This window comes from Hemitrygon akajei, chromosome 13 (assembly GCF_048418815.1).
Source record: "Hemitrygon akajei chromosome 13, sHemAka1.3, whole genome shotgun sequence".
NCBI classification, from domain to species: domain Eukaryota; kingdom Metazoa; phylum Chordata; class Chondrichthyes; order Myliobatiformes; family Dasyatidae; genus Hemitrygon; species Hemitrygon akajei.
Genome location: NC_133136.1, coordinates 81,923,841 through 81,937,768, shown reverse-complemented (window position 1 = coordinate 81,937,768; position 13,928 = coordinate 81,923,841). Strand labels below are relative to the sequence as shown.

The 13,928-nt window shown below is 38.0% G+C and overlaps 1 protein-coding gene across 4 annotated transcripts in view; it reads left to right on the top strand.

The window, feature by feature from the left end:
• cc2d2a (coiled-coil and C2 domain containing 2A) overlaps positions 1-13,928 on the top strand; it is a 150,430-nt gene that overhangs the window by 20,188 nt on the left and 116,314 nt on the right. For all 4 annotated transcript variants that reach the window (XM_073064983.1, XM_073064982.1, XM_073064980.1 and 1 more), the window contains exon 7: positions 3,255-3,346. In XM_073064983.1, coding sequence (XP_072921084.1) covers positions 3,255-3,346 — 92 coding nt within the window. The remainder of the gene's footprint in view (positions 1-3,254; positions 3,347-13,928) is intronic.

Here is a 13,928-nt window from a genome sequence, read left to right as displayed (position 1 = left end):
TACTGGCATTTCATTTTGTAAAAAATGTATCAAAGGTAATCCATTTACTCAAATGCACATTGAGATAATTAATATTAATACTTTTATTAATTTAATGAAAGAACAAAACAGCCACTTCACTTAAATTTTTAACTGCAGGTTAGTGGCACCTTACAATGTCACGCCAAACAGTACAATGGGAGGTCAAGTGTGCTTTAACCACCAGTGCATCTCATACTTATAAATGCAATGTCCAAGTATGAAAATCCAGAAAATACTGATGCATGTTCGGCACCTAGCTGATACTCTGCTAAGGAAATGCAGACTAGTTATCAGGAGAGTCTGGCCCAATATACAGTGTTTCACAGCTATGATGAGAGAGAGAGAGAGAGTCTGTGTCTTAAAATATTAATTTTTTTTGTTCTGTGAAGGTACTCAAAATGTGAAGTGTTTCAAGTGTTTTTGCTTTGCAGGGGGAATGCGTAGGTGGATGGGAGAGCCAGGAAAATGGGTGGGGGTCTGGGTAAAATGTAGTTCACTCAATTCCCAAAGTAGCATTTTTTCATTTGTCAACCATAGCTTTAGATTGGAGCAATATTGTTTTAACCTCACATAAGAGGTTTGTTTACATAAATGCTTAAATAGTCTGGGAAATCCGGAGGGAAAATAAGGACGTAAGTAATTGGAACAGGAGGAGGTCCTTCAAGCATGTCCTCTATTCCATGCTTCATCTCTTTTTCTGTATCAACTCCACATAGCCTCAGTTCCACAATCTTTCAAATAAAAATCCATTTCTTTAGAATATCTTCAAGGGTGCAGCCTGTGAGGTGAAGAGTTCCAGATATTTGCCACGCACTGCAAGAAGCTGTTTTAATGGACCTCAGTTTTAAATTATTGCTAATTACAGTGCACCAACAGATATGGGTTATGGATGCTTCTCATGCACAGATATAAATAATTTCAAGGATAAGTTATTTATTTCTCCCTTGTGTCCTGTCCAAAAAGTATTTTTTCCCTTTCTGCTGTCCCTTGGAGGTTTTTATTATAGTATGTATAAATCAGCTATTAAACTGTTTGAGGCATGCTAAGACTGGGAAAGGCTTTTATTACTATAAACAGAACAAATGGAATTAAAGTTGTGTCATAAACTCAGACTTGTCTGAAATAATATTTGATGCAACCGTCTTGTTATGCTCTAGGAAAATATTTAATTGATTGAAGGAAAGGTCACGCATAGAAACCATTGGAATGTCAACAACATTTTTAAGTCATATTACTGAATATGTTGAAGTAATGGTAATAAATTCCGATGTTCTCAATTCAGAGGGAGTCCTTGAGGTATTATCAGTTTATCCCAAACCAGCTGTTGTTACATTAGGAGGCACATGACTCTTTAGTTTTCTCACCAAGAGAGACAACAACTTTTTAGGTCAATTATAACTTTTAGAACTATACTTTGCTCCCAGTTCTTTATCTCAGTTTGCTCCATCCTTATTTCTTCTGTTTTGACTTCAATACATTCAAATGAGAAAAGTTTTATTATTTTGAATACAGGCAGTCCCCGAGTTATGAACGTCCGACTTATGGACAACTCTTATTTACGAACCAAGAAAGGAGAACGCTGTCCGCCTTTTTAAGTCGGATCGCGATGCTGTCCACCATTTTAAGTTGTTGCCGTTGACACTGTGTTGAGTGTTTAATTTTGTATTTGGCTTAAATTGTTCTTAGTAAGATTGACCATGACCCCGCCCCCCCGTTCTGGTCTGCTGGTGGCGCAGTGAGACAGTGAGATCAGTGCCCGGCTGGAGAACGGAGGTTCGCGAGTTCAATCCACTGACAGACCACTCCTGTGCCGGGTTGTTGTCAATCCAGTGACTCCCGTACCATCCGTGCCGGGTTGATGTCCAGCTCACAACTCAACCTTGTAAAAAAAAACACCACTGCCACCTCCAGTTTAAATTCCCACGCGAAATATTGAGGAGGATCAAATACCCAAACCCAACACAACCCCCACTTGTCGCATTTAGCCTGCCTCAGTGCGTTGGACTTTTGGACCTGGGGAATTCCATGCAGTGGTCCGTAGGTTGGGACCCGCCACCAGCAGTGTTTCTGTTCCATTGACGGTGTGTGGTGGTCCTTAGGACTCAGCGGACCTCGGGAGCTGGCACAGTTCGTGATCCGCCACCCGCAGTGTTTCTGTTCCATTGACGGTGTGCGGTGGTCCTTAGGACCCAGCGGACCTCAGGAGCTGGCACAGTTCGGGATCCGCCGCCCGCAGTGTTTCTGTTCCATTGACGGTGTGCGGTGGTCCTTAGGACCCAGCGGACCTCGGGAGCTGGCGCAGTTCGGGATCCGCCGCCCGCAGTGTTTCTGTTCCATTGACGGTGTGCGGTGGTCCTTAGGACCCAGCGGACCTCGGGAGCTGGCGCAGTTCGGGATCCGCCGCCCGCAGTGTTTCTGTTCCATTGACGGTGTGCGGTGGTCCTTAGGACCCAGCGGACCTCGGGAGCTGGCGCAGTTCGGGATCCGCCGCCCGCAGTGTTTCTGTTCCATTGATGGGAAGCGATTGCGATTGAAAATAAAGTGGAAATAATAAAGCGTTTGGAAAGAGGTGAAACACCATCGGTCATTGGAAAAGCATTAGGCTACAGTCAGTCAACGATCAGAACAATTTTAAAGGAATAAGGATAAAGTGAGAATAATGCAGCATTTGAAAGGCCCTGCCCCCCGGTGAAAGCTACAATTATTACTAAGCAACGCAGTGGTTTAGTTATTGGAATACATACGTTTCTTAAGTGTTTTATATGCATAGAAAGGTAAAATATATACTATATACTAAGACAAACGTTTGACTGACACTAAATAATACCGGATGTACTTGTTCCAACTTACATACAAATCCGACTTAAAGACGGACTCAGGAACGGAACTCGTATGTAACCCAGGGACTGCCTGTATTTGTATTTAGAGGCTTCATATTTGGTGTTAGATTTTTATATGTTCTAACTAGATCCATCAGCCGCCCTTTTATGTGGGGGTGATTAATGTGTAGCTCTGTCATGAAGAGGGAAGTAATACACACAAAATGCTGGAGGAACTCGGGAGGTCAGGCAGCTTCCATGGAACTGACAGTTGACATTTCGGGCTGAGACCCTTCTTCAGTTCTGGGGAAGAGTGGCTCAGTCACGAAGAGGGAGGAATTCAAAGTGTTCTTTCAATGTATGAATTTGTGATTGCCTTCCCCTTACTATCTGTTGTTTATCATTTCCCATCAGCTCTTCCTGCTCCTGCTGTGTCCACCCCAAGTACTAGTTTTGCTGAATACTCCATGAGAGAGAAAATGAGGGAGAAACTGAAAGCAGCCAGGGTATGTGCGGCTTACATGAATAAACCTTAAATTTATATCAAAGTAGACTCATGCTTTTTGCTAAAATGTGTTATTTTGGTTGGTGTTTTGTCTTAACCCTTTCCATGCAATTTTTTAAAGTAGGAAAAGGAAGTGTGATTTATTTGTCATTGTGTGTATGACAAGACTCAAGCTACAGTCTTGCTTTCTTTTGATATTTTGGCTCAGATTTTGTTTGGCCTCTGCAAGATTTCCAGAGTTCTCAGTATACTGGCAAGTTTTGGGTTTCCTGTGTAAATATGGGTTGGATCCTGATGCTTTTGCCATCCAAAGGTTCTTCTGAAGTTAGGAATGAAACAAGCATAAAGGTTGCTGCTTATGATCATTTTATTAAGTGTTGTGAGAGCAAAGGAGGAGAAGCATGGCAAGAGACAAAGAAAAGAGAGGCTGAAGCTGGTGTGACCTTCTTCTTCCAGATGACTGACAACAGGGAGTTCCAGTGAGATAGTCAGATTGTGACGCCTGCCTCTGAAACCAAGAAGTTTACAGAAAAAATACAGAGGCAGCTGTAACCACTGGAAAACTCACAGAGCAATCACGTACATAGAGTCACTGGCCACTTTATTAGGTATACAGGTTTCCCCCGCTATCTAAAGATAGAGTGTTCCTATGAAACCGCTTGTGAGCCAAAATGTCGTAAAGCAAAGAAACAATTACCATTAATTTATATGGGAAAAATTTTTGAGCGTTCCCAGACCCAAAAAATAACCTACCAAATCATACCAAATAACACATAAAACCTAAAATAAAATAAACAAATAGTAAAAACAGGAATGATATGATAAGTATACAGCCTATATAAAGTAGAAATATTGTATGTATGGTGTAGTTTCAGTTTTCAGAATCGGGAAGACAGCAAGCCAAAATTGATTTGAAGAAAAAATATAGGCACGTACACGCATACGCACATACACACGCACACACAACTGCCCACACAAGGCTTCATGGTCATTGTAGTCTTTCTTGGGGTAAACACACGTATAAAGCAGGCGTCTTTTTATTGTAAAAGTGAAAGTTCTCTTCGGTTAGTGAAAACAGGTACTAATGTAGGTCTTTGGTAACAACGAGTTGTCGTAAAGCGAACGTTTGAAAAACGGGGGCCATCTGTACCTGTCCATTAAGAGTTGCAGACAGTACCTGTGGAGTTTACACACCAGTTTGAAAAAGCGAGCGGAGCCTGTCGGGCCTTGTCTGCCAAGCGGGAGAATGCTTTGTTATTAGTTACTTAGCGAGGGCCAACAAAAAGAAGTGAGGTGCAAACAGAGCAGCCATTGTGGGAGCAGCCATTTCTGGAGTGCGCTAAGGTTAGGGTGGGAGCTTTTGGTTCACAGGCTTCAGAGAAAATAGGCAAAGGCTCTAAATGAGTTTCAGGTAAGCCTTTTTTCCCTGTTTCTTTGTTTGTTAGTACATAGATAGTGCATTGAGAATGGGCCCAGGGTTAGTGGTATGTTCTTTCCTGGGAGATGTGGAAGCACTGGGCGACCTCCTGTCTCTCAGATGGCTGTGTCTGATCAGAAAACATGTTTAGGAACTGCAGCTACAGCTTGATGGCCGTCAGCTCATACAGGAGAATGAGGAAGTGATAGATAAGAGCTACAGGATGGTAGCCACCCATGAGTGGCAGGGGTCAGGTAGCTGGGTAAGAAGATAGGCAGCCAGTGCAGCCCCCTTGGCTGTTCCCCTCAATAAAAAGTATACTGCTTTGGTGACTTTTGGGAGAATGACCTACCAGCAACTGGGTCTCTGGCACGAAGTCCAGCTCTGTGGCTCAGAAGGGAAGGGGGGAGAGGAGGAGTGCAGTAGTGATAGGGGATTCCATAGTTAGGGGAGCACACAGGAGATTCTGTGGTGAGCAGCCTGAAGTCCTGGTGCATATTGATGCCAATGATACAGGTAGGAAAAGGGATGAGGTCCTGCAGAGAGAATACAGGGAGTTAGGTAGAAAGCTGAAAAGCAGGACCTCAAGGGTAGAACTCTCTGGATTGCTGTCTGTGTCATGCATCATTGAGGGTAAGAATAGAATGATTTGGCAGATGGATATGTGGCTGAGGAAATGGGGCAGGGGCAGGGGTTTGGATGTCTGGGTCATTGGGTTCTCCTCTGGGGAAGGTATGACCTGCACAAAAAGACATGTTACACCTGAACTCAAAAAGGACCAAAATCCTTGTGGGCAAGTTTGCTATAGCTGTTGGGGAGATTTTAAACTAATCTGGCAGGGGAACAGAAACCAGAGTGATAGGACTGAGGTTGGTGCAGTGGTATAGTAAGTTTGTGATGAAGTACAGGCAGATGATAGGGCAAAACTGCAGTCATTGGGATGAGTTGAAGTGTAACATGGGGGCAAAATTGGAAAGGATGATGAAAACAGGACTAAAGATGTTATATTTGAATACACACAGTGTACAGAATGAGGTAGATGATCTGGTAGCCCGGTTAGAGATTGGCAGGTATGGTGTGAGCATCAGTGAGTCGTGGCTGAAAAATCACAGTTGGGAACTTAACATCCAAGGATACACATTGTATCAAAAGAGCAGAGGGATGGGGTGGTATTGTTGGTAAAATATGAAATCAAATCCTTGGAAATAATTGACATAGGATAAGAAGATTTAGAATCCTTGTGAGAAGAGTTAAGAAACTGCAAGGGTAAAAAGACCACAGTGGGAGTTTTATACAGACCTCCCAACAGTAGCCAGGATGTGTGACATAAATTACAACAGGAGATTGCAAAGGCATGCAAGAGGGGCAATGTTACATTTCAGTATGCAGGTAGATTAGGAAAATCAGGTTGGTGCTGGATTCCAAGAGAGAGAATTTGTATGATGCCTATGAGATGGTATTTTAGAGCAACTTGTGGTTGAGCCTACCAGGGAAAAGGCAATTTTGGTTTGGGTGTTGTGTAATTAACCAGATTTGATTAGGGAACTTCAGGTAAAGGAACCATCTGAAGGTAGTGATCATAATCTGATAGAATTCTCCCTGCAGTTTGAGAGGGGGAAGCTAAAGTGAGATATATCAATATTGTAGTGGAGTAAAGGGAATTACAGAAGCAAAAAAGAGGAGCTGATCAAAGTTGATTGGAAGGGATCACTAGCAGCGATGACGGCAGAACAGCAATAGCTAAAATTTCTAGTGGCAATTAGGAAAGTGCAGAATAGATACATCCTGAGTCTCAAGATGGCGCTCATGGAGTAAACCGCATCTAGGCTTTGCTCCAAACCTTTTACGTTTTTTTTTAACCTACAAACACCCCTTAAACTTATTTTAAAGGGGTCTAAACATATAGAATTTTTTTAAAAACTATTTGAATTACTCTCAACTCGCTGAAATGTCTAGAGCAAAAGAACCGAAACAGACGAAAGAACCGTTAACTTTAGAAGTTGTTGTGAAGTTTATAGACGCTAGATTTGATGAATTGGAGAAAAAATTACTTGGAAGATTCTCACAGTATGACAATCGTTTGAGATCACTCGAAGAAAAGTTCCTGACCCTTTCACGGGAATCAAATGAACAACAAGCAAGCATTTTGGCTCTTGAAGAAGCTGCTCGTAAGAAGGATCGTATAATCGAAAAAATGCAAGAAGAGCAAACTTCGACGATCCAACAGATGGATCGCTATAAAGCTAAAATTACTGATTTGGAAAATCGTTCTCGAAGACAAAATCTTCGGTTAATTGGAATCCCGGAAAAATTTGAAAGCGGTGATCTGACCGTTTTCTTCTCCAAATTTCTAGTGGACGTCCTGGGCGAAGAAGTCCTGGATAACCCCCCATTAATCGATCGGGCTCACAGAGTCTCTAGATATCGGGCAGATTCAAGTCTGAAACCACGGCACATAATTCTCAGGATCCATTATCCTCACATCAAAGAACGACTGATTCGTGCGGCTCGTAAAAAAGGTATGATAACCTATCAAAATTTTAATTTTCGCATTCTGGAGGACTATAGCCCCGAAGTACTACGGGCTAGGCTGGCTTTCAGATCGGTTATGTCGAATTTTCACCAGAAAGGCTACAAGCAAGCGTTGCTGTTTCCAGCACACCTGAGAGTCACCCTTCAAGATGGATCTTTTCGGCTGTTTAAATCGCCAGCGGATGCTCAAGGTTTCCTGGAACAATGACATTTGATCGGGCTGATCAATGTAATCTAGCCTATAGATTTGGATCTGTTATAGATTGACGTTTGGGTTCTTTTTTGATACGGTTCATATGTATTTCTTATATACGATTAAAGCTCTCTTTTTTCTACCGGGTTTATTCCGATTTCATATTTTTATATATTACTAACCGATTAATGTTGAAGATGACCTATTAGGGTTATTTTTTTTTTTATTTTTTTTTAATCGATATACGCTCTTTTTTTACATTTTTAGCATTTGAATATTAAGATTTGGAAGAATAAAATGGCGTTTCTTCTTCCCGACAGACTCCAGTGTCTGTAGCGTCATAACTGTTTTGATTTGTTCGAAAGTGTTAAACCTTCATTTATTGTTTTAATTTTTTTAACCCTTTTGATAATATACATTTATAACACTAATTTTATATTTTAATTTTTCCTATATCAACCCTTTTTTTATAATGTGGGTTGTTTGTATTTTTTTTAACTTTGTTACGTCTGAGTTGCCGTCTTGAGACAAGGGGGTAATTTTAGTATTAGATCGCTCGCTTGCCTCTGTTTGGCTTTTTTCCTGGGGTTTTGAGGGTGGTGGGAGGGAGATTTTTCTTTTTTTTCTTTTTTCTGCTTGCTTTTTGCTTAGTTTTACTTCATGGGCTTATATGAAACTACTAAAATGGCTGCGGTGCTGTGACTTCCGGCTTCCCTTTGAACTTACTTCCCCCTTCCGAGTTCATGAGTTCACTTTTCTTTTAAACCTATATGTTAACTGTAATATGTATTGTCAATATGGATAAGACTATTAACTTTGTTTCTTGGAATACTAATGGTTTAAATCATCCGATTAAACGGAAAAAAGTATTCAAAGTATTCCATAGAATGAATGCGAATGTTATTTTTGTACAAGAGACTCATGTTAGGAAGGTGGATAGTCAGAGGTTGTTTAGGTTTTGGAAGGGCCAACAGTATCACTCAAATTCGCAAGCCAAAGTGAGAGGTGTTTCTATTTTTATAGACTCATCAACTGCTTTTATACATTATGAAACAATTTCAGACCCGCAAGGTAGATTTTTGCTTATTACTGGGTTGCTTTTTAATCAAAAAGTTGTTTTAGTTAATGTTTATGCTCCAAATACTGACTGTCCTGAATTTTTTAAATGTTTATTTACATCCTTTCCTAATTTGAATCAATACAGATTGATAATGGGCGGGGATTTTAATTGTTGTTTAAACCCTTTGATGGATAGATCCAAACCCATTCAAACTTTTCCGAACAAATCGGCTTCTCTTATTAATTCTTTTATGATTGATTCAGCTATCTGTGAAATCTGGCGTTTTCTACACCCTAACGATAAAGAGTTCTCATACTTTTCCCATGTGCATCATAATTACTCAAGGATTGACTACTTTTTCATTGATCAGCACTTCCTTACAGATGTCATGGATTGCAAATACGACTCTATTGTTATATCTGATTATGCACCTTTGAAGTTATCTATTAAGGTGACGGATTCACATATTAGTACTAAAAGTTGGAGGTTTAATTCTGTTTTACTGCAGGACTCTGACTTTATTAACTTTATTAAACAGCAAATTGATTTGTTTTTCTCAATAAATTTCACAGCAGACATCTCTAGTGGAACTCTCTGGGATACTTTTAAGGCATATATTCGTGGACAGATTATTTCATATTCTGCCGGAGTTAGGAAACGAACTAACTCTAAAATATCAACATTAGTTGATAAAATTAAGGCAATTGATAAGATTTATGCATTGACCCCTAGTAAAGAACTTTATAAAGAAAGGGTGGAACTTCAAATGGAGCATAGTTTATTATTAACCTCTTCGATTGAAAGTCAGTTAATTAAATCGAAAGCTCAATTTTATACATATGGAGATAAGTCTGGTAAATTACTAGCTAACCAATTGAAAATTGTTTCGGATAAGCGACAAATTACTAAGATTCGTAAACAAGATGGTACTCTGACGATTGATCACAAAGAGATAAATACAGCCTTTCAAGATTTTTATAATTCTTTATATCAATCAGAATGTACTAAAGACTCTTCTATAATGAGTGAATTTTTAAGGAAATTGAATATTCCAAAAGTAACTGCTGAGGATAGTGTATTTTTGGATACACCTATTACGGAGTCTGAAATAGAAAAGGCCATTTTCTTAATGAACTCGGGTAAAGCTTCGGGCCCAGATGGTTTTTCTGCAGAATTTTTTAAATCCTTTTCTTCTATACTTTCTCCATGGCTTTGTAAAATTTTTAAAGATGCATTAAGTATAGGTAAACTACCACAATCTTTTTATGAAGCTTCTATTTCTTTAATTCTTAAAAAAGATAAAGATCCCACTGAATGTGCATCTTATCGGCCTATATCTTTGCTGAATATGGATTTTAAGATTTTTAGTAAAATCTTGGCTGTTAGATTAGAAAATATATTGCCTCGGATTATTTCTGAGGATCAGACTGGATTTATTAAAAATCGTTATTCATCTTTTAATATTAGAAAATTAATTAATATTGCTTATACTTCTTCATCTAAAATCCCAGAATGTGTCATCTCCTTAGATGCCGAAAAAGCATTTGATAGAGTCGAATGGTCATATTTATTTAATACTTTGCAACATTTTAATTTTAGTTCAAAATTTATATCATGGATTAAATTAATATATCAGAAACCTTTAGCTTCGGTTTTCACTAATAATCAAAGATCCCCTTTTTTTCAGCTATTTCGGGGTACAAGGCAAGGTTGTCCTTTAAGCCCTTTATTATTTGACATTGCTTTGGAACCCTTGGCTATAGCTATTCGTGAATCACCCAATATTTTAGGTATTACCCGTGGGGAGACGATGTATAAGGTATCATTATATGCAGATGATTTGTTATTATATATATCTGATCCTGAAAGATCTATTCCTGCTATTTCTTCTTTGCTTGCTCAATTTAGTAACTTCTCTGGGTATAAATTGAATTTTAATAAGAGTGAACTTTTTCCATTAAATATGCATACTCCAATTTATAATCGGGTACCATATAGAATTGTTACAGACTATTTTACTTATTTAGGTATTAAAATTACTAAAAAACATAAAGATTTATTTAAAACTAATTTTTTGCCTTTAATAGATCAAATTAAGCAACTTGCTAATAGGTGGTCCCCACTATCTATGTCTTTGGTAGGTAGAATTAATGCCATTAAGATGATGATACTACCTAAATTTTTATACCTATTTCAAGCATTACCAATTTTTATTCCTAAATCTTTTTTTGATACAGTTGATTCTAAAATATCGTCGTATTTGTGGCAGAACAAAAATCCTAGGTTAGCTAAAAAATGTTTACAGAAGCCTAAGAAGGAGGGCGGTTTGGCTCTACCAAACTTAAGATTTTACTATTGGGCAGTTAATATACGGTATTTGATATTTTGGACACAAGAATCGACTACAGTTGCTGGCCCACAATGGGTAAATTTGGAATGTAAATCTGTGCAAGATTTCTCATTGATTTCAATCTTAGGATCTTCACTTCCCTTTTCGTTATTTAAAATGAATAAACAGATAACTAATCCTATAGTCAAGTATACATTACGAATCTGGTTTCAATTTCGTAAATTTTTTGGTTTGAATAAGTTTATACTGTCAAGTCCTATAACAGCTAATTACTTTTTTCGACCATCTTCCATAGATCAAGCCTTTTATTTATGGAAAACAAAAGGTATAACATGTTTTCGTGATCTGTTTTTGGATGATAACATTATGTCCTTCGAACAATTATCTAATAAATATAATTTATCTAAAACCCATTTTTTTAGATATCTACAAGTTAGAAATTTTTTATATAATGAACTAAAGTCTTTTTCGAAAGAATGTCCATTGGACATTACAGAAAGAATTTTAGCTCTTAATCCTTGTCAAAAGGGTCTTGTTGCTATCATTTATAATATGATTATGAATCTACAACCAGATATATCTGAAAAAATTAAGAAGGAATGGCAGGAAGAACTGCATTGCCCTATTTCTACTGAGCAATGGGAAAAAATTTTATTATTGGTAAACTCATCCTCTATATGTGCTAAACATACTCTAATACAATTTAAAGTCGTACACAGAGCTCATATGTCTAAAGATAAACTTGCTCGATTTTACTCGTATGTTAATCCAACCTGTGATAGATGTCATTCTGATATAGCTTCGTTGACTCATATGTTTTGGTCCTGTCCTTGCTTACAAAACTATTGGAAAGATATTTTTAATATTATTTCAAGAGTTTTAAATATTAATCTCCAACCACACCCTTTTACTGCAATTTTTGGCCTACCAATGATAGATAATAAGTGTTTATCCGCTTCATTCCAACGAATGATTGCATTTATTACACTAATGGCTAGAAGATCCATTTTACTGAATTGGAAAGAAGCCAATCCTCCAACAGTATTTCAGTGGTTTTCCCAAACTATTTCCTGTTTAAGTTTAGAAAAAATTAGAAGTGTGGTTTTCGATTCTTCAGTTAAATTTGAGGAAACTTGGAGACCATTTATTCAGCATTTTCATATGAATTAAACGGTCTGATCCTGAACCTTATTGTCACTATCCTGAAGTGTGTGGATGGAGGTTGGGAGTCATAGGCACTACTGTATATATATAACATTATGCGATTGCCCATGTTGGTTAGTTTTTTTTCTATTTAGTTGTTTTTTGTTTTTTTTTTGGGGGGGGTTTCTCTTAATCATTTATATTATTATATGAGTTTGAGAGATTCTATGTATGGATCAATATATATTTGAATGTTTATCAATCTATTATGTACTCTCAAATGTCTTGTAACAATATTTTTCTTCTGTTTTTTTTTAAAAAACTAATAAAAAGATTTGAAAAGAAAGATACATCCTGAAGAAGAAGTGTTCTAAAGGGGAGCATAAGGTGACTAGGGCTGACAAGGGAAGTTAAAAATAGCATAAAAGCACAAGAGAAGGCTTATAACATAGCAAAGATTAGTGGGAAGGTAGAGGATTGGGAATGTTTTAAAAACCAACAGAAGCCAACTAAGGAGAGATAAAATGAAATATGAAGGTAAGCTAGCCAATAATATAAATGAGGGTACCAAAGTTTTCTCAGATTTTAAAGAGTTATATGAAAAAAAAGAGATGAAAGTGGATATTGGATTGCTAGAAAATGACACTGGAGAGGTAGTAATGGGGGACAAAGGAATGGTGGGTGAACTCAAGTATTTAGCAGCAGTCTTCATTGTGTAAGATTGTCTACAGTGGATGCAATCTTATTGGCTCTCCACTTGCCCTTGGATCACCTGGCCAATAGCAATGCCTACATTTTTTAAAATTAAGTTTTTGCAAAAAATAATTGTCTCTAACAGTTCACATCATTTTATAATTTATTTTAAGAATAGCTGTTCCCTTTGCAAATTCTGCATGGCAGACTTGTACATCTCTGCCTCATTGCAATATTTTTCACTTACTATTACTCCAAGATCTTTGCTTTCTCATTAATATATGTAATAAGAGATACACACAAAGCAGCTGGAGGAACTCAGCAGGTCAGGCAGAAATATGCAGGAAACTGGACAGTGGACATTTCAGATCAAGACCCTTCATCAGAAACTTAACATCACTGGGGGCGTCATTGTCTCCATTTAATAGGAAATTAAACAGGAAATCCATTTAAAAGGAAATAACTGCATCATATCAGTTGTTAGACTGATGTTATAGACTTGCCATTGAAAGAAGCATTCAGCCACATTAGCTCTCTGAATTTATCTTTAGTGATTCTGTAACATACAGATTGAACAGAAGATATAACTGGCATGACATATAATCTTGTCAAGACATGGTTACCAATTGAATTTTGAATCATGATCCTTGTTTTTGATAATTGCAGTAAAAGGACCAGGAATTATAAACCAATTTATAAATCTTGCCTTTCATTTATCTTTGTCCTGTGAGGTGTGATCATACCTCTGTTTGTGATTGGTTCAAAATTTGTTGGGCTGACTGAAATGCACACATCGTTTGATGAAGTTTGTTGGTTGCTTATCTCGAGAGGAAGATGATTGTTCTAACTAGCACTGAAATTGGACACTTTCTCCTGCAACCATGAGAGCTGTGATGCCTGTCACTGCATCTCCTCCCTCACCACCAGCCAGAAACCCAAACAATCCTCCCAGGTGAGGCAGAATTTCATGTGAATCTCCTATAATCTTGTTTATTTCAACCAGTGCTTTTCTATGTGGTCTCCTTTATATCAGTAAGACCAAGTGCAGACTAGATAACCAGCTTGCTGAGCACCTACACTCCACCCACTATGGCTTTCTGGAGCTTCTAGTTGCAAGCTGAATTAATATCCTCCCCCATTCCCTCAGCCTTATCCTCCACTGGGATATGATCAAGTGTAAAGTAGAAGAGGACCT